Below are 19580 nucleotides of genomic sequence, written 5' to 3'. Positions count from 1 at the left end.
CTCGGCGCCCTCCCTCCGCTCCTCTATTGGTCAATCCTGCTGCCCATCTCACCGCTCTCCCTCCCGATTGGCCGGTTTGAACGCACGGTGCGGTCTCTGATTGGTCAGAGGGCAGGCAGAACGCTGGCCGTGTGCCCGCCCCAGCACTGCGATTGGCTGCGCGTTTCGGCGGGACGAGCGGAGGTTTGAAGGGGACGTTGCACCGCCATCACCGCCTCAGCCACTATCGCCTCTATCACCGCCTCAGCCGCTATCGCCACCATCACCATGGAGCTCTCGCAGGCCCCGTCTCCTCTCCGGGTGCGTCCTGCGACCGCTGCCCCCGACCCTGCGTGGCTTCGTGATCCCCCGCCACACCGTCCCCTCGGGGTCTCGGGTCCCCCTCAGCCTCCGCCGGACACCCGCAAGTTCTCCCCGGGCCCCCTCAGGGTCTCCCCGGGTCCTTCGCAGCCCCCCTTGGGCTTCCTTCAGGGTCTCCCCGCGACCCTCTCTCGAGTCTTTCCCCAGCCCTTCCCTCTCCTCAGATTCCCCGCTTCTCTGCGATTCCGCTTCTCTTTGTCCTCCCAACCCCGATCCTCTTCCACTCCCCGGCCTGGCCCCCTCGCGTTCCCCTCGCTCACCGACCTCACCGCCGCTGCCTTCCCCCAACAGCCCGCGAACGAGAACATCCGTGTGAACAAGCCCGATGGCCCCAAGAAGCTGACGGTGGAGCACATCTACCAGAAGAAGACGCAGCTGGAACACATCCTGCTCCGGCCAGACACCTACATCGGCTCTGTGGAGCTCGTCACCCAGGTAGGAGCAGGGGGGAGTGGGGCTGAGCCCCTCGGGGCAGGCTAGGAGTCATTAGCAGCTGTTTACAAAACACGAAACATCTGCTTATCAATCACAAAACACCTGCTTTACAAACGGATGGCACAGAAGAGGAGCTGTACTTGGGCACTTATAAATTCCTTCTTTTTTATTCCAGCAAATGTGGGTTTATGATGAAGGTGTTGGCCTCAACTGCAGAGATGTGACCTTTGTGCCTGGCTTGTACAAAATCTTCGATGAGATTCTGGGTAAGCTGACAGATCCATTGAATCAGTGAGTGGTAGGTTACTAACGGGGGTTGAATGGAAGAACTAAACATAAATTATCAGGAATTTATTAGCACTACTTAATAGCAAACTATTCATGGGAAACAAACAAAAAGAAAAAATTCGAAAATCCAATTACAAACCTGATTTCATTCTGCCCAAAATTCTCCCTTTTACGTTAATGGTTGCACTGGAGGAATTCACAGGTCATTTCCAACCTTCATAATTCCATGATAACTTGTTGTGCTCCTCTTTGAATTTGCAAAATATTTTCATGCTGAGATGATTATTAGTAACACTGTTGTGAGTTTTTGCTTTCATTCTACTGGAACACTTCACAGTTCATAGTTTTCCCTTGATTTGGAGCATAATAAAAAACCAATATTCTCTTTTCTTTCTAGTCAATGCCGCAGACAACAAGCAGAGGGATAAAAACATGTCGTGCATTAAAGTCACAATTGATGTGTAAGTTTGGTTTCACTATGGTTCGTTGGCTTCAGCTGTTCTGCAAAGCTGAGGTGGCACTGCAGGGCTCTGCCGTGGGGCTGATCCAAGATAGCCCAAATTTAAGTCACCAGTTGTGAAAGCCTTTCTCTCTGCTTAGTCCCCTGATCTCTTACTGAGGGCTGACTGGGGAAACGGCTGCTCTTTTGTTGATGGTTTTTTCCACCTCTTCCTCTCCCTTTTCATCCTGCTTGAGCAGAGGGTTGGAGGGTTTTGTCTGTGGGTCCATTTCAGAGCCGGCATGTGCAGATCTGGGCATTTCAGTGTTGCCTGTCCCCCCTCTGCTGGCAGCTGCTGCACTTGCTGAGCACAGATTTGTTCCTGGTTGAAATGGTGCCTTTCCCCAGAGCCTTTCAGTGACTCCTTTCACAGCTCAGCCATTTGCAGCCTTAAAAACAGACTTTTCTTTCCCTCCCCAGAGAGAACAACACAATCAGCGTGTGGAACAACGGGAAAGGTATCCCAGTTGTTGAACACAAAGTGGAGAAGGTCTATGTGCCTGCTCTGATCTTTGGACAGCTGCTGACATCCAGCAACTATGATGACAATGAGAAGAAAGTCACAGGTGGGGAAGGCTCAGATACGCACTAATATCTCTGAGCAGCTCTGAGTGTGTGACCTGAACTAGAAAGGGCAGGAAGGGGGTCCTTGATGCAGCGTAAAAACTGAAAGAGGGGAAATTTAGGTGAGATATAAGGAAGAAATTCTTCTCTTTGAGGGTGGTGAGGCCCTGGCCCAGGTTGTCCAGAAAAGCTGTGGCTGCCCCATCCCTGGGAGCGTCCAAGGCCAGGTAGGACAGGGCTTGAAGCAACCTGGGCTAGTGAAAGGTGCCCTGCCTACAGCAGATAGTGGGATTGGATGGGCTTTAAGGTCCCTTCCAGCCCAAATCATTCTGTGATTCTATGAAAATTACATTCTGAATCGATCAGAGAAGTCTCTGTGCTCTGTTTAATTGTAGTAACAGTGCAAACGTGGGAACAGGGAAAATTGTCTTTGAGTATTCTCTTAAACCCTAATTAAATCAAAGTTTGTAGTTGCTTACTGAGCTTGTAGAATATTGTTGCTTGTTGGCAGTTGGCCTTGGATTGGGCTGACATTGACAAACTCCAGTTAGTCTTGGATTCTTTTAGATGGTTTTGGACAAAGATAATAACACAAGTCTGTGTTCCTTCTAATTCCAGGGGGGCGAAATGGTTATGGAGCCAAACTGTGCAACATATTCAGCACAAAATTTACTGTGGAAACTGGATGTCGTGAATACAAAAAGTTATTCAAGCAGGTAGGAGTGCTTTTCTTTCCAGGGAGTTTATACCTGAGGTTTTCAAATGAGACCCTCAGGTTTTGTTTCAAAACTCTATGCATACCTTGCAGTCAGTTCATTGTGATTAGAGTAAATTTAACCCACAAAATGTAATTCAAAGGAATAATGAAATTAGCAGACAGCGTCAGAATCTGTTTTTTAACCAGAATTTTTTGTTTAATTCATAGGTATCTAAAACATAAACCATCTTACTGCATTTAAAAACTAAAGTAGTTATTTGTGTGTGTTTGACTTGCAACTCACCAAAGCTCCTTTCCTCAGACCTGGACAGACAATATGGGAAAGGCTGGAGAAATGAAGCTGAAATACTTTGATGGAGATGATTACACCTGTGTTACTTTCCAACCTGATCTGTCCAAGTTCAAAATGACCATTCTGGATAAGGACATTGTAGCACTGATGTCTCGAAGAGCATATGATATTGCTGGGTCCACAAAGGATGTCAAGGTTTTCCTGAATGGACAGAGGCTTCCTGTAAGTGAGCATTGAAAAGAAACACAAATATCTACATTTTTTTTGTGCCATTTAACCAGTGAGATCTGTTGAGGCCATTCCTGTCATCACACAGAACAAAGGAACATGTGCAGGAGGGATTTCTGCACCTGCTTTGCAGGAGGATGTGAATTAAGTATTTATAGGAGCTGTTATCAACCAGTTGTTTGCTCTCATCTGCGTGCAGGTGAAAGGATTCCGCAGCTATGTGGACCTCTATCTGAAGGATAAGGTCGATGAAACTGGGAATGCACTTAAAGTTATCCATGAGGAAGTCAATTCCCGATGGGAAGTGTGCTTAACTTTGAGTGAAAAAGGCTTCCAGCAAGTCAGCTTTGTTAACAGCATTGCCACCACAAAGGTAACTCCTTAGTGTGTTTAGTCGAGCTAGTGCCATATTCTTCAACATTAATACTCTTGGCTATTTGTAAATGTACATATGTTAGTGAAAAATAATGTTGCAAAGAATGTGCTTAGTTTTACATGGATGTTTATAATTTTGTGGGTTTTAGTGGCTTCACTCCTTGTCCCATTCTCCTCAGGGTGGCAGACACGTCGATTATGTGGCTGACCAGCTCGTGACCAAACTCATTGATGTTGTGAAAAAGAAGAACAAAAATGGAGTTGGAGTGAAGCCTTTCCAGGTACAATGCCAGAATTTTCCGTGTGGGAAACACAACTTGAGCATTACTGCAAATCGTGATTTCAGCTTAATGCATACTTGCATTAATTAATAACACATTTCCATTGTACAGATAATATATATAAGATTGCTAATTATAGAAGTCTCATATTGTCCAGTTTAAGCTAATTTACTTTCCTTTGCTTGAACAATGTGTTTTGTAGTCACTTTTAAGTCAGTGTAGATGCACTGAACCTCGGTATCTGTTAGATAACACCTACTGAGGTGGAGAGCTGCCAATTCCTTGACATCCCAAATCATCTAACACTGTTCATGAGTGTTCATTAGCTGTTCAAAATTAACTAAATAAATAACTATAGGAAAATTCCAAACACTACAGTGTTCCCTCACTGTGTGATTGACAAGTGAGCTGAGCCTGTGCAGTGTGTGATCCTTGTTGTATTTAACTACAGGTGAAGAATCACATGTGGATTTTTGTGAATGCCTTAATTGAAAACCCAACCTTTGACTCTCAGACTAAGGAGAACATGACTCTGCAGGCAAAGAACTTCGGCTCTACCTGTAAACTGAGTGAAAAATTCATTAAGGGTGTAAGTCCTGATGTACACAGACAGTCAAGATGTCTGTATAAAATACATAACAAAAGTTTCTGTCATTGTTGAGACTTTTCCCAACATTTTGGATTGGGTTTTGTATTGCAGGCAGTTGGCTGTGGCATTGTTGAAAGTATCCTAAATTGGGTAAAATTTAAAGCCCAGAACCAACTGAATAAGAAATGTTCAGCTGTGAAACACTCCAAGATTAAGGGTGTTCCTAAACTGGATGATGCCAACGATGCTGGTAAGTGTTTGACATCCTTTTTAACCAATTAATTCAAAAACAGTTAAAACTTGTTTGTTAAACAAAAGATTTGTCTCCTAAGGAAAAGTGAGAAGAGAAAACCTGTCATTATAGTTTTACTCCCATTTTACAGTCCCATTTACTATGATTATTCCCTTTTACTGTGTGCAGTGCCAAAAAAACTGTGTTAGAAGATTATTTATACTTGCTCAGTTGTGAATGTGCAGCCTTGGATTTCATTTCTTAAGTAGAAAACCGACTCGATTTTCTTCTTTTTTTAGGCAGCAAGAATTCTCTAGATTGTACACTGATCCTGACTGAGGGAGACTCAGCCAAAACTCTAGCTGTCTCTGGTCTGGGAGTGGTTGGTAGAGACAAATATGGAGTATTTCCTCTTCGTGGGAAAATACTCAATGTCAGGGAAGCTTCTCATAAGCAGGTTGGTTGGAAAATGGTTACAGTTACGTGTTGGAAGGTGTGGTGTGATTTGTGCAATGAGTCAGTGCAGCTGCACCTGGAGCACTGGAACTCCAAGGAGCAGTGTCTTAAACACCTGAGTCTTCCCTCACCTTGAGCCTGCCTCACTGGTTAAGTAGGAATATTGATTAAGTCCTGCTCAGCGATTTGCCTGAGGGGATAATGTTTGTGTTGTGGATTGGAAAATGTTTGGAATTATCTAGAGTAGTTTAACCATTAGAAATTACAAGTTTCTAAACAGCAGCAGGACAGAGCTCAGCCAATGATTCACTTAGGGATAACTGTAATTTTTTGAGCTACATTTTGAATCTGAAAGACAAGTTTTTTATTCTGTGTGATCTCTTTCAGATTATGGAAAATGCCGAAATCAACAATATCATCAAGATTGTGGGTTTGCAATATAAAAAGAACTATGAAGATCAAGAATCTTTAAAAAGTCTTCGCTATGGAAAGATTATGATCATGACAGATCAGGTTAGGTTCATTAAAATTGAAAGTTGGGAGAGGATAACACTTAGCACTTACATAAAGAGATAGGAAGAAAATATTTCTCTAACTGCTGCTATTGTTGTACCCAGTTCTCTGTGGTTTTCCCCATTTTATATTTTTGTGGGTCATAATGTCTTTTCAGCCATAAAAAAAGTAAAATGGTGAGTTACCTCAAACACTAAAAACTCTTTCCAGTCTGCTGATTCAAAGTCTTGACCAGTCCTTGACACCTTTTTTCATCAAGAATCTACTTTTTCTATTTCTCTTAATTTTCAGCAATTAACACATGGCCACCTTTTTAGAGGTGAAAGTTAATAGGATCAGGTAGCTGGAATTACAGAGTCATTTACTATTAAGCCAACAGTTGTCATTCCCATCATTCCATGATAAAATATGGTTTGTTTTATGCTTTTATAATTCAGGATCAGGATGGATCACACATCAAAGGTTTGCTGATTAACTTCATCCATCACAACTGGCCATCACTTCTAAGACACAATTTTTTGGAGGAATTCATTACTCCCATCATAAAGGTGAGGGCTGGGGGAGGATGAGGTGAATGACTGAGGATCCATTGTCAAAAAACACCTTTCATTTCACAGTTAAAATGTTTGTCCATTGTAGGCCTCTAAAAACAAAGAAGAAATTGCATTCTACAGCATTCCTGAGTTTGAAGAATGGAAAACCAATACACAGAACTACAACTCATGGAAAATCAAATACTACAAAGGTTTGTAAAAATTTAATGTGGTGAAACTGATCCAAGTCAGAGCATTGATGATTCGATGCAGTCAATCCTGCTTTGCAGAAAGGATTTGGACTGGGTGTCCTCTGAGTCTTTTCCCTCCTATGATATTCCAGTTAGATTTTAGATACCTAGAGGAATTACAGACAAAATCCAAAACTACTACATGCCACCACTCACTTAATTGTAATTCTTATGACTTTTGTGATACATCTCATTTTGAAGTAACTTAAGTTTTCAGGAAGTCATCTTCATACTATATGTTCGTATGACGCATCACAAAAACTGGGCATGGCAAAATATTTCTTTGAATTGGAACTTAATTTAGGCAAAACGTCATTAGGATTAACTCTCCTGTCTCTGCAGGTTTGGGTACCAGCACGTCAAAGGAGGCCAAAGAATACTTTGCAGATATGGCAAGACATCGAATTGGCTTCAAATATTCTGGGCCTGAAGATGATGCTGCGATCACCCTGGTAACTAACACTTGATTTAATTGCTGACTTACTACCTTTGGTATTTCACCTTGTAGAGTGCTCTGTATTTTCTCTTAAAATGTTCTTTGAGGCCTTTGGGCTGGAGACATTCTCTGTGTTACCAAGGCTACAGCTTTAGTTGAACCAGGAGCAGCGAATCTGCCCCTCGACCTCAGGGCAAGAGTACCCTTTTAATGATGGGCTTTAAATATAGCTCAGAACAAACTAATCACTGCAAACCAATTGACATTCTCAGACACAATAGTAAATATTCCTTGAATATTTTTCTGCGTATTCTGCTGCGTTTTTCTCCAAGCTGGATCTCCCCTTCCTCCCCCAGCAAATTGGATTAAAACAGTCCTCGTTTCTGTGAACTTCACCTTAGCTGGTCTTTGATTCTTAAATATTAAGAGTTGTTAGGTGATGCCAAAAAAATAAATTTTTTCCCCAAAATATTAATTTTCCCTCAAATCTGCTTTAGTCTTCTGCTATTATATTAAAAAACTATAAATTTAAACCTAACTACTCTGTCTTCTACAGAGTGGTGGAAATTATGCTCTTAATATGTTTAGCTACAGAAACCTTTTATTGCATTTTTTGGGCTCTTAAATCAGCCTGTTTAGCATGTTGTTCTCTTGGGTAAGCTCTTCCTTTTTCTCAAGCGATCCAATAGTGCACAACCACAGAATGTTCTGGAACTGAGTTTACTTTTCATTTTGTAACATCCAGGCCTTTAGCAAGAAGAAGATAGAAGAGCGAAAGGAGTGGCTGACTAATTTCATGGAGCATAGAAGACAACGGAAGCTGCACGGTCTGCCAGAGGTAAAAGGTTTATGTTTATAAAGAAACTGGTTTTCCAGTCTCTGCCTGGGGCTGTTCTCAGCTTCATCCCAGCACGCCAGAGCTGCACACAGCTCAGTCAGTGAGTCAGGTCCGGATTATGGGACGTTGAAAATGTGTCAGGATTTTGCAGAGCAGCTTCTCTCATCTTATCAGTGTAGCCTCATTGTCAATTATCCAACTGTCAATTTCATTTTTAACTCTCATCTTTCAAGTTACTGTATCAATAGGAAAATTATAACTCATGCAGAGGCAAATGAAGTCTTTATTTCCCCCAAAATGAGGGAAATTATACATCCTGGGAAGTGTTTCCCATTGCCATGAAAAGGGTGTCAGCACTTGAGCTGAGTTCCCATTTCAGTGAAGCTAGCCAAGAAACTGATTAAGCCCAGTTAAAATTAAGACAATCTTCTCTGTTTTTCTTAGGAATACCTGTATGGGAAAGACACTGATTACCTGACATACAATGACTTCATCAACAAGGAGTTAGTGCTGTTCTCAAACTCAGATAATGAGAGATCAATCCCATCATTGGTTGATGGTAAGTGATTTCTAAGTTGTGATTCTGCATGGTGTATCCTCAGCACTGAGGAAACGGGTGTTTGATGTCACATCAGAGCCAAGGAACCTGCTGAGGTTTCAGGGTCAGTATCCTGAAGTCTTGTTTTCTGCTGTCTAAGGTTTTTTCATCTTTGGATGAAATGTCTTGTCCATTTTGTAGTGTATTATTGCCAGTACCTTAGTCAGCTGGTACAGAATCCTTAGGTGTATAAGTAGTTCCTGTATCTCTAGAGAGCAGAAGCCAAGTGCATCACATCGTATGTTCTTACCACTAGGTCTTTTCTTTTTCATACAGGTTTGAAGCCAGGTCAGAGGAAAGTTTTGTTCACCTGTTTCAAACGAAACGATAAGCGGGAGGTGAAGGTTGCTCAGCTGGCTGGTTCTGTCGCTGAGATGTCCTCATACCATCACGGTGAGGTAAGAACCTGCCTGGGTGTGCAAAACACTTTAAAGGAAAGGCAAAAAGCCCTTCTGTTGGTGTGAGTTATGATGCCTCTAAAGCAGAATTACATTTGAGTGTGTACACCAAAGGGAAGTGGCTGTTTAGCTGTTTACACTTAATTCCTCAGCATTAATTTAATCTGACATTAGTCACTCTGCCTGTCTGGACTTCATGGGAGCATAGTTCATTCAAAAAGTGGAACAAGAAAACCCTGCGTAATTTATAATGGACTCAGGCAGATGTTAATAACCTCTCTGCCTGGGTCAGGACAAGGGTCAGGACACCACCACAAGGTTCTCTCTGGAGGCTGACAGAATCTTTCACTGGAGGTTTCAGAGCAGGTAAAGAGCAATAGACAGAGACATAGGTCACGAGAATATTTCAGATAGTATTGTGACACACTTACCTTGAGTTTCCTCCAGTGTTTCATCACTTGAATTTATACTCTGTATCAATTAAGTTCTTGGTGTGAATGGTCCTTACTTTGTCCATCCCCTGAACCATTCTGCATGTTCAGCTTTGCACCTCCTTCACTGCAGGCTGCACTGATGATGACCATCATTAACTTGGCTCAGAACTTTGTGGGCAGCAACAACCTCAACTTGCTCCAGCCCATTGGTCAGTTTGGCACAAGGCTGCATGGAGGGAAGGACTCTGCCAGCCCTCGATACATCTTCACCATGCTCAGGTCAGCATTCCAGAGTTCTTACTGTCTTAAAGAACTCCATTTTACAGCAACTAGAAAGAAAAACAAATTGGATTTTTCTCTTTAAAATTTCAGGCTATACTTGCATGCTCAGAGTAGCAACAATTGAAGTGAGATTCAGGTGCTAGATTCCATTATGGAAACGTGACTTTGAGCACAGAGAATATGGAAATGGAAGCAGAACCAAAGGGAGAAATTTGGGTGGGATAATAAAAATTGAGGAGGTTTCTTTTTGCATGGCAGTCATGTTCTGTCACAAGAATTTGGGCTTAAATTCCCTTCTCCATTCCAGTCCCCTAGCACGCTTGGTGTTCCCACCGATGGATGACAACATCCTGAGGTTCCTCTATGATGACAACCAGCGTGTGGAGCCAGAGTGGTACATGCCCATCATCCCAATGGTGCTGGTCAATGGGGCTGAAGGGATTGGTACTGGCTGGGCCTGTAAGATCCCCAACTTCGATATCAGGGAAGTTGTGAACAATATCCGCCGGCTGATGGATGGAGAAGAGCCACTGCCAATGGTAAATAATATAATTCAAAAACAAATATCTTGCTTGAGCTCATATTGAGCATTTTATGTGTGTGCTAAAAAAGAGGCATCCACACAAAGCTGAATTCAGTGTTTTTTCTCCTCAGCTTCCCAGTTACAAGAATTTCAAAGGCACCATAGATGAGCTGGGGCCTAATCAGTATGTGATAAGTGGTGAAGTGTCCATCCTTGATTCCACAACCATTGAGATCACTGAGCTGCCTGTCAGAACATGGACACAGGTAATAAACAGGGAATCTGCTCTGGGAATGTAGTTTGCTCTTTAAAGCAAAAAGCATGTAGTGGGTTTTGGGTCTGACTTTGTTTCTTCCCTCAGACATATAAAGAGCAGGTTTTGGAGCCGATGTTGAATGGGACGGAGAAGACCCCCCCTCTAATCACAGACTACAAAGAATATCACACAGACACCACGGTGAGGTTTGTGGTGAAGATGACTGAAGATAAACTAGCAGAAGCCGAAGCTGTGGGGCTACATAAGGTCTTCAAACTCCAAACAAGTTTAACATGCAACTCCATGGTACGTGACAGATTTTGCTGAAGGAATTTCTTGGTTTAATTCAGACTCTGTGGACAGCTGCAGTCGTTGCGTGAAACAAAAATCCTCTTTGGCAGTAACCTATTCACTTTGATTTTTCTGCTGTTACTGGTTTTAAATCAGCTTTCAAAGGTCAAGAGCCTGGCTTAGGAGTGGGCCCAGAGTGGATGGTTTGCCTGAAGGAGGCAAAATGATCTGAAATCACAGTTCGCAGAGCTCTTTGAGCCAGCAGCAGGGGCACTGAACGTCTGGCTCCTGACAATGTGTGAAGCTTTGATTCAAGATGTTTGTCCTGCACAGAGCTCTAAGATTCAAGTAACCTTAACTTTACTGTGCCTATTCAGGAACACTGAAATTATAAAATCATCTCTGCTGTTGTGCTCACAAACTGAAGTAGTTTCTAGAACAACACTGAGATTTGATAATTTGTTGGTTAATAGTTTGGTGGTACCATCACACCTGTGTTACAGGTAACTTTCAGTGGGTTTGGAATCAGTTTTATCATCATAACACCGGTGTTCTTTCATTTTCCTCCAGGTTCTTTTTGACCATGTTGGCTTTCTCAAGAAATATGACTCTCCCCAGGATATTCTTAAGGAGTTCTTTGAACTCCGGCTCCGATATTACAGTTTGAGGAAGGAATGGCTTATTGGGATGCTGGGTGCTGAGTCTGCAAAGCTGAGCAACCAGGCTCGCTTCATCCTGGAGAAAATAGATGGCAAAATTGTGATTGGTATGTTGTTCTTGGTGACTTGGATTGTAACTGGGAGAACTGGGTGATCTCTTGAGCTCTGTCAGCACCCCCTCAGCCCCAGGCTGGCTTTTACAAACCACACCAGGGCTTATCTCTGTTCCAGTGACATCTAAGAGGAAAATGCTTTGCAGAGTATCCTTGGTCTGTGTATTATACACATAATCGTGACAATGGGATACTTATGCAACTTTCCTGCTCTATGTTTGAGAATTTTTGAGAGAATCTTTTAATAGTTTAGCAATAATTCTCATTTATTTCTGACTTGGTAGGACTAAGACTTAATTAATTGTGGATTTAGAAAGGGGCAGTGTTTGCTGTTAATGCATTCTTAAAAATCTGTATCTCTCTCCATTATCTTTGTGAACCTCTGCAAAAATATTCCAAATCATGTTCTCAGTGGACTGGGGGTTCAAACTTCGATGATACTCAAGCAGCAGCATCTGAGAATCATGAGCTAGAAAAAGAAGCAGATCTTTGTTCCCAACATATACATTTTTCAATCAACTTTTCCCCCTCGGTGTAAAAGCCGGGCTGTGTTCCGCTGCCTTCACAGAGGATGCGGCCAGACAACGTGTCATAAGATGCTTTGTGGTTTGTGTCTGAAGGCAGCCCAGTAATCCCAGCAGCCCGAGTCTGTCTGCCTGAACTCAGGAAGAGAAATAATTCCCCTGAAATGCATTTTCTTGGGTTTTTGTAATAAGTAGTTCCAAGGCTGCCAGAGCTGGTTTCACTTGTATTTGTGTCTCATGGTTGATGGCTTCTGATACCTTAAAAAGGAGCAAATTCCAGCTGAAGCATTTCCAGTGGTTGAGCACTTAGAGCATAAATTTCCCAGATGATGTCTAATGAGGTGCAAGCTATACCAAGCTATGAAGGGTTTCTTTCTCCACCTGCCTGTCATGATGAAACCTGTTTTATACCATCATACCTTTTTTCCCCCAAGTTCAAAGACTACTTAAAGCAGGGGAAATGCATGCATGAAAACAAAGAAAAATATTAACATTGTTTTGGCTGGTACAGGAGCAATGCTTCCCCAACAAATCACTTGCTAAAACAGGAGCTTTTTAGGCTCTTCCCCGTGTCTCAGCTGTGATGTGGAAAGGCTGGTTTGGAGCTCTGTAGGATGCTGAGCAGCCACAACCACAGGATCCAAACTGTAACGCTCATCTGTTGCTCCTAACAGCGATTGGTAGTGGGCACTGAGTGACAATCCTGAACTGTCTGTTTGCAGAAAACAAACCCAAGAAAGAGCTGATTCAAGTTCTTATCCAGAGAGGGTACGAGTCTGATCCGGTGAAGGCTTGGAAGGAGGCTCAAAACAAGGTAATGCTTCAGTCATCCTCTGAATATGCCCAAACTGGCCCCAAGCTCTGAGACTTCATAATCCTTAGAGAGGCCCAACTTGCTTTTCAATTAACAGGATTCAAAAGCTTCTGTGTTTGATCAGTAGCCCTACCCATGTGTGTCAGGGTTTTTGTTGACTATGTTTGTTTCAAATCCCCATTTAGGATGAGGAGGAGGAAAATGAGGAAGAGAGTGACAAAGAATCAGCTGCAGCCTCTGGCCCAGACTTCAACTACCTGCTGAACATGCCCCTGTGGTATCTGACCAAGGAGAAGAAAGATGAGCTCTGCAAGCAGAGGGATAACAAAGTATGTGCCTTCCTTTCCTTATAAAAGCATTAAACTTATATATATTATGTATTATATAGTTTATTTTTGGCTGGTGGATTGAAATGTGTCACTAATGATTATCATCTGTGATTCCCTTTAGGAAAAGGAGCTGGAAAACCTTAAGCGCAAGAGTCCCTCTGACCTGTGGAAGGAAGACCTTGCTGCCTTCATTGAAGAACTCGATGTATGTTGATGCTCAGTGCAGACAATCAACTGCCCCTTCTTATCCACCAGCCCTTTATTGACTTTTATACCTTTTTGTGTTATTTTATGCTCCCCTCTGCAGGTAGTGGAGGCCAAGCAAGCACAGGATGAAAGTGCAGGGATTGTTGGCAAACCTTTGAAGGTGAAAGGAGGGAAAGCAAAGGTGAAGAAAGCCCAGCTGGCAGAAGTAATGCCATCCCCTCATGGCATCAGGGTTGTTCCTCGGATCACTGCTGAGATGAAGGCAGAGGCAGAGAAGAAAACTAAAAAGAAAGTAAAGGTAAAAAGGAATATTCCAAATACTCTTATCTTCCTTTACATCCTCTTCAATACAGGCCTAAAGAAATGCGAGTCCTTGTTAGCTGGACTTGTCCTGTTGAAGCAATTGTTCAGGGAGAGGGACAGGACCTCAGGATTTGGGAAACACTGGGAATAGGGGATGTCTCAGTCTGAAGGAGAACAGACTCACATATCAGGAGATGACTTAGAGGGAAATTTTTGGCACATTGCAGTGCCAGGGGTGGGCTGGTAGCTCAGAAAAGGGGGCGGATGCAAGTAAGGTTGTTCCAGGTGTCTTGGGAATTTGATAAACCCTCTAGCAGGCAGGAAGCACAGCCAGCACATTCCCTTCTCCAGAACAGCCTTTACATTCCCAGCAATGCTTTCACCCACTTAATGCCATCATTGTTCTCCATATCAAGGAGATAAAAAAGATTGAACTCTTTTTATAGAACTAGTTCAAACTGTGCCATTCAGCCATTTCCAACAGAGAGATATAACCCATCCCCTCACCTGTTTGGCCCTGGAAGCCATACAGGTCACTTTTTTCCTCCACATGAGTCCACCCAACAGTTTTTCCAAATAACTCTTGCTTTTGTTTTTATCCCACCCTGTCCAGCCCTGCATCCCCATCCCCCCCAGAGCCAGCACACAGCAGCAGGACCAGAGTGCCCAGGAGTGGGGCCAGAGTTCCTGTTTTTGTTCATGTCGGATTTACCTTTTAAGTCACCTGATCTGGGGGGTAGATCCTGTCTAATTTACAGATCCTGTCTGTAATCAAGTCTACACACAGTTTATTTCACAGACTCAGATTTCTTGTATCACTAACTTTTACATGGCTAAAATAAGCAGCTCACTCCTCCATTACCCCGTGTGCCTCTTCTCTGTGAGCTGACTCACTGTTTGGTATCTGCTTGCATCTGCAGAGTGAAAAAACTGAATTTGATGAGAATCAGGATGAAAACACATCCGGAGAGAAGAAGTCTGCAGGCCTGAAGCAGAGATTATTGCAGAGGCTGAAGACTGAGCAAGGTAAATGCTATTCCCTCCAAGGAGAAGAGGGAAAGGGTTGTCAGTTTGGTTATCTGATCTCTTCCTGAAGGTGGTGAGAAACACCTAGGATCAGTAGTTTTGGAAAAAATAGGTGAGAAAGTGATCCTGGATAACAGTCAAGCAGGATAAATTTCTAATTCTCTTTATTTAAGCCAGAATCCTCTGAATTCAGTGCATTTCTAAGCTGAGCTTGAACTGCTGAGCCTGAACTACACATGGAAGTTTGCTGGTTCATCCTGCCTCCCAATATTTTTCAGGAGCTAAGAGACAGGCCACTCTGCCTTTCAAGCCATTAAAGAAAACCAAGAAACGAAACCCTTGGTCTGACTCAGGGTCTGATTCAGAGTCTGATTTTGAAGCACCACCTCAAAGAGAGCGAGTGGTTCGCCAGGCTGCAGGTGAGTGAGGACATGGATGCAGGAGAGGGGTGGTCCTCCTTGTGGAGGAGAAAATGGAACAGACTATTTAGGGACCTCCTAGAGCCTCAGATCACATTTAGAAATCATCTTTAAAAGGCTTCTTTATTTTACTGTCTGAAACTATTAAATATTTCTACCATTTTGTGCACATTTTCAAGGAAAAGCAGAAATGGGCAAGTAGAGAAATATGGCTATTGGCTTTAATTACACAACTGTCTTGGCAAATTAAATGTGTTGTGGGTGAGGTTGGAAGACTCCAAATGACAGAACACACTTTGTCATGTGGAGTCTTCTCCCTGGCAGTCTCAGCATCTGCTTGTTTTTATTCAGATATTTTTTAATAACTGTAGCTAAAATATTGAAAAAGAAATGGAGCTGCATATTGCCAAATGTGTAAAATAACACATCTGTGTCCTTCCATCAGCCAAAGTCAAGCCCATCGTCATTTCGGACTCGAATCACTCCAGCTCAGATGAGGCGTTTGAATTCCAGGGTGACAGTGAAAGCAACTCTGAATCGGACACAAACTCTAAGAAAAAGGCTCCTCCCAAGCCCAGACCTGCTCCCAAGTGAGTATTTTTCCATAATCACTGGAAATTAGTAGTGCTTAATGCTACACAGAAATTAAAAGGAATTTTTTTCTAATGCCTTTCTTTAGTGCGTCATAAAACAAATTAAAAACTTGGAGTTTTGTTTTCCAGGGAAACCACTGAGAAAGCAGCAAAAGCTCCCAAGCAAAAGGCAATGCCAAGTGCTGACCCTGGTGAGTGTGAGACCTCTAAACCATGTGGATTGCTCTATAATCCTTCAGCAGTGCAGAGGGGATAGCTTGGCTGTTTCAGGCTGACCTTCTGCTCTCCTTATCCCGTTCCAGTCCAAGATGTCCCTGAGGACAAGGTGAGCCGGGCTCCCGCAGCTCCGTCCGTGCCAGTGCCAAGCACCAAGGCTGTGCCTAAAAAACCTGCAGCAGCCAAGAAGGCTGGAGCTATCAAGGGTAAGGGCAGCTCAGCAACATCAGTTCTAGAGAACAATTATAATTCCTGTGGGAAACAATCCCAGTGATTTCACGTGGTGTTCCAGGGCCTGGGCAACTGGAGTTTGCATTTCAGCAGAGATCTGAGGTTTGTGGCAGAGGTTCTCTGGTTGTCAGGTTTGAGGTCTGTTTCCAAACATATCATGTTCTAGTTCATGTTGGACATGCTTGGAGGGAGGGAATTTTAGTTTGGGAACAGGAAAAGTGAATGCTTCCTACGGTGCTATGTAATACTTGGCAGGGATAATCCGAGTGGAATTTGTGTCTTGCAGTCAATGTCCTACTTCATGTCTTTTTCAGAAGCAAGGCAAGCTTGGAGCAGGCAAGCTTTTGGGGGCAGTTTGATCTGTTCAGTGCTGGATCCATCTCATCCATCTCCAGCATCTGACTTGGGGTTTTTTAAACTCAGCTGCCAGACTTTGACACTGTTTTGTATATTCCAAATGGAATCAACTCAGTGTTGATCCCAGCAGGAAAATAGTGTTACTTCCACTCTTAAATTGAGAAAGCATGTTATCACTCAGAAATGGCCTGAAATGAGCTGAACTGGAAGTTGTGCCTCAAGATGTTCTTTTAAAAAAGTGAATAGATAGGTAAGAAGGAATGAGTGAGTGTTTGGGAAATTCCTTCCTCCCTGTGCAGGAGTTTGAAGGTCTGAGATGGGTTACAGAGCCTTGAGAGATCAGGACTTTTTCAATCTGAAATAGTCTGTAAATTGCTTTGGGGACGCTTTAATTTGATCCTCTAAGTGTGGCAGAACTGAGCAGACAAACAACCTCATTCCTCACCATCTGTGGAAGAGGGATCTTTCTGGAAAACCCAGCTTCAAACAGAGACGACCTGTGCGCTGACCCAACAGCACAGAGCCTGTTTCTGTTGGAAGTAATTCCCAAACTGGGAGCGAGAGAGGAACGAAACAGGGGTTTAACGCTGTGTTCTGTTCCAGACAACCAGCTCTCCATCAGGGATATCCTGGCCAAGAAAAAGGCTGCACCCAAACCCAAGCCAGCAGTGAAGGAGGAACCCCTGTGTGCCGAGGGTGACAATGCCAAGGGGAGGAAGGTTATGAAGAGACAGCCAATTTCTTCAGATTCCGATTCGGATTTTGGCTCCAAGGCTGCCAAATCTGTTGCATCAAAGGTTTGTGCAATGCTATCAGTGCCGAGGAGTGTGGGGTCGGTTCTGCCGGCAGGAAAAGCTGGTGGAGGTCAAACCTCTACCTGGATGTGGGGAATGGGGAAGAGGGGGGTTATAGAATCATGGAATATTCTGAGCTAGAAGGGACCCACAGGGATCATAGAACTCCCATCCCTGCACAGGACACCCCAGCAATCCCACCGTGTGCTGAGAGCATTGTCCAAACACTCCTGGAGCTCTGTCAGCCTTGGGGCTGTGCCCATTGCCTGGGGAGTCTGTTCAGTGCCTGAGCACCCTCTGGGATAAGAACCTTTTCCTCATAAGGGTCAGACAGCCTGGATCCTTGGTCTGCTCCCACCACCTCACCCACTGGCCCCATGGCACAGGAGGCATGTGGTGCTCGTTGTGTTCCCTGTCAATGCTCAGATCCATGATTCCTTTCCTTCTTTCCCTCCAGAAATCCAAGCTACAGGACAGCTTTGACTCCGGTGATGCAAGTCCTGTAGCTCAGCCCCGTGCCAGGCCTGGCCGCCTTAAAAAACCTGTCCAGTACCTGGAGGAGTCCTCTGAGGACGATATATTCTGAGTTTATAGGAAAATTTTAAACTCCAGATCCACAATGAACCTTCAGCTGCGCTCCAGAGCTCCCACCAAAGACCACCTGAGCCTAGGAAATCTTCACTAAACGTGAGCCACTCCAGAAATGTTCATTACAGGTGAACACAGCTCCGTTTTTCTTAGTTTTAAAGAAGTTAGATTTGTTTAAACAGGAACATTCCCTTTTTGGTGAACACTGGAGCCACATGCCCAGCGAGTGCTGCCACACTTCCCTCTTCCCCATTGTTCGACACTATGTGGTCATTTTAGTGTTAAAGTTGACTTTAGAACGTGTCACATCTTTTAAAATTTATATATCTCTCTTGAAATATCTTGCAGTACTAAAATTTTTAATTCCACCACTCAACACAGGAATCATTTTTCCAGCACTATTCCTTCACTATGTAAATATTCTTTGTGTTTTTTTTTTCTTGTTGTCCTGAGTTTGTTCATTTAAATATTTGTCTAATAAAAGTGGTTTTACTTATTTTCTTCACTGAATTTATGTGTTTTTAGGGAAATAACAACTGCAGAGTTTGTGCTAAGCCCCCCCTCTGTCACAGCAAAGGGCTTGGCACAAGCTCTGGAGGGTGCTGGGCTGGTTGGCCACTTCCCCACTGGCTGTGGCCACTGTGGCTCCAGCTGAATTCTTGTGAACACCCCTGTGGTCCCCAGCACGGGGGGAGCTGCTTGCCCAGAGCAGTTGTGCTTGCCCAGAGCAGTTGTGCTTGCCCAGAGCAGTTGTGCTCAGCCCATCCCTGGAAGTGTCCAAGGCCAGGTTCGAACAACCTGGTCTAGTGGAAGGAGTCCCTGCCTATGGAAGGGGATGGACTGGGATGAGCTCTTAAGCTCTCTTCCCATCCAAACCATTCCATGATTCCATGAAAGCCCAGGGCCCCCCGTGCTATCGGTGCTTTGCTGGAACCCAGTCAAGTGTGGAAAGCACTGTCAGATTTTCCACTGGCTCTGGAGAGCGTCTCCAGCGCGTCCCCTCAGAGGGCTGGGCTATTTACGGCTCCTCTTGCTGCAGAACACGACCCATGACAGAGCCACGGGTGGGTTGTGGGGCTGCTCTCAGAACTCTGGATCACCCTAATGTGGATGGAGAGCTTTGGGAACACAGTGGAGCGCGGAGTCGGTACCAGGAGTTTCCCATCCCAAAACCTTGGATGGAGTGCTGGGGATGTTGTTGGATGGAAGCTGGGCTCTGGGGCATCAGGCACTGACCCACATTGGGCATTGCACATCCCCAAGGGCTGAGGGTGGAATGAGGGTGACCTGTGTTATCCAGGGCTCTGCTCCCATTTCTGGAAAGGGGATTTGAAGGGCCACCAACTTGCTGTCAGCACTGGCCAGGGGCTGGCAGGAGCCCTGGCTGTGCCACACAGGATTTTGTAGGGGTTATTCTACACATGCCAGAGCTGGGGCCAACCTGGGAAGATCCATGGGAGCCCCAACAGCCCTGGCACTGTGTCCTGGGACAGAGAGGACTGGTGCCAGCTGTGAGCATCTCCCAGGCACTGCAGGGCTGGAGCTGTGGCAGCATGGGTCAAGGGGGTGATACCCTCTCATGGGTCAAGGGGGTGATACCCTCTCATGGGTCAGGGGGGTGATGCCCTCTCATGGGTCAGGGGGGTGATGCCAGCAGAAGGGGGGGCGCTTTTGGGGGCCGAGTGCTGTGGCCTGGGGACTCTGAGCCCCAGTGGGTTCGGGAAGGACAAAGTTTGG

At 44.3% G+C, this 19580-nt stretch overlaps 1 protein-coding gene across 1 annotated transcript; it reads left to right on the top strand.

Moving 5' to 3' along the window:
- The first annotated feature begins 41 nt into the window (after positions 1-41).
- Positions 42-18339, top strand: TOP2A (DNA topoisomerase II alpha). Its single transcript, XM_005531431.3, has 35 exons — positions 42-300; positions 652-795; positions 971-1061; positions 1481-1544; positions 2003-2148; positions 2765-2862; positions 3166-3378; positions 3584-3757; positions 3939-4040; positions 4492-4629; positions 4741-4879; positions 5161-5318; positions 5705-5830; positions 6268-6378; positions 6470-6575; positions 6957-7066; positions 7796-7888; positions 8333-8447; positions 8763-8884; positions 9449-9597; positions 9908-10139; positions 10255-10389; positions 10485-10685; positions 11241-11436; positions 12689-12780; positions 12966-13109; positions 13231-13314; positions 13417-13614; positions 14540-14645; positions 14924-15064; positions 15510-15654; positions 15787-15848; positions 15960-16079; positions 17065-17258; positions 17713-18339. Exons 1-35 carry the CDS (start codon positions 268-270, stop codon positions 17839-17841), a joined length of 4611 nt encoding a protein of 1536 aa, XP_005531488.2. The 5' UTR covers positions 42-267; the 3' UTR covers positions 17842-18339.
- The last annotated feature ends 1241 nt before the right edge of the window (positions 18340-19580 follow it).

Source organism: Pseudopodoces humilis, chromosome 29 (assembly GCF_049639895.1).
Source record: "Pseudopodoces humilis isolate 2021_Gansu_Grassland_sample_001 chromosome 29, ASM4963989v1, whole genome shotgun sequence".
Taxonomy (NCBI): Eukaryota; Metazoa; Chordata; class Aves; order Passeriformes; family Paridae; genus Pseudopodoces; species Pseudopodoces humilis.
The sequence above is the reverse complement of the archived record's forward strand: the minus strand, read 5'-3'. Positions and strand labels throughout refer to the sequence as shown.

What these genes read in the sequence shown, in the direction of transcription:
- TOP2A (XM_005531431.3), top strand. Translation starts at nt 268, where the DNA reads ATGGAGCTCTCGCAGGCCCCGTCTCCTCTCCGG. An exon ending in TACATCTTCACCATGCTCAG is followed by an intron (nt 9,598 to 9,907) that starts GTCAGCATTCCA and finishes TCTCCATTCCAG; the next exon opens with TCCCCTAGCACGCTTGGTGT. An exon ending in AGATGGCAAAATTGTGATTG is followed by an intron (nt 11,437 to 12,688) that starts GTATGTTGTTCT and finishes GTCTGTTTGCAG; the next exon opens with AAAACAAACCCAAGAAAGAG.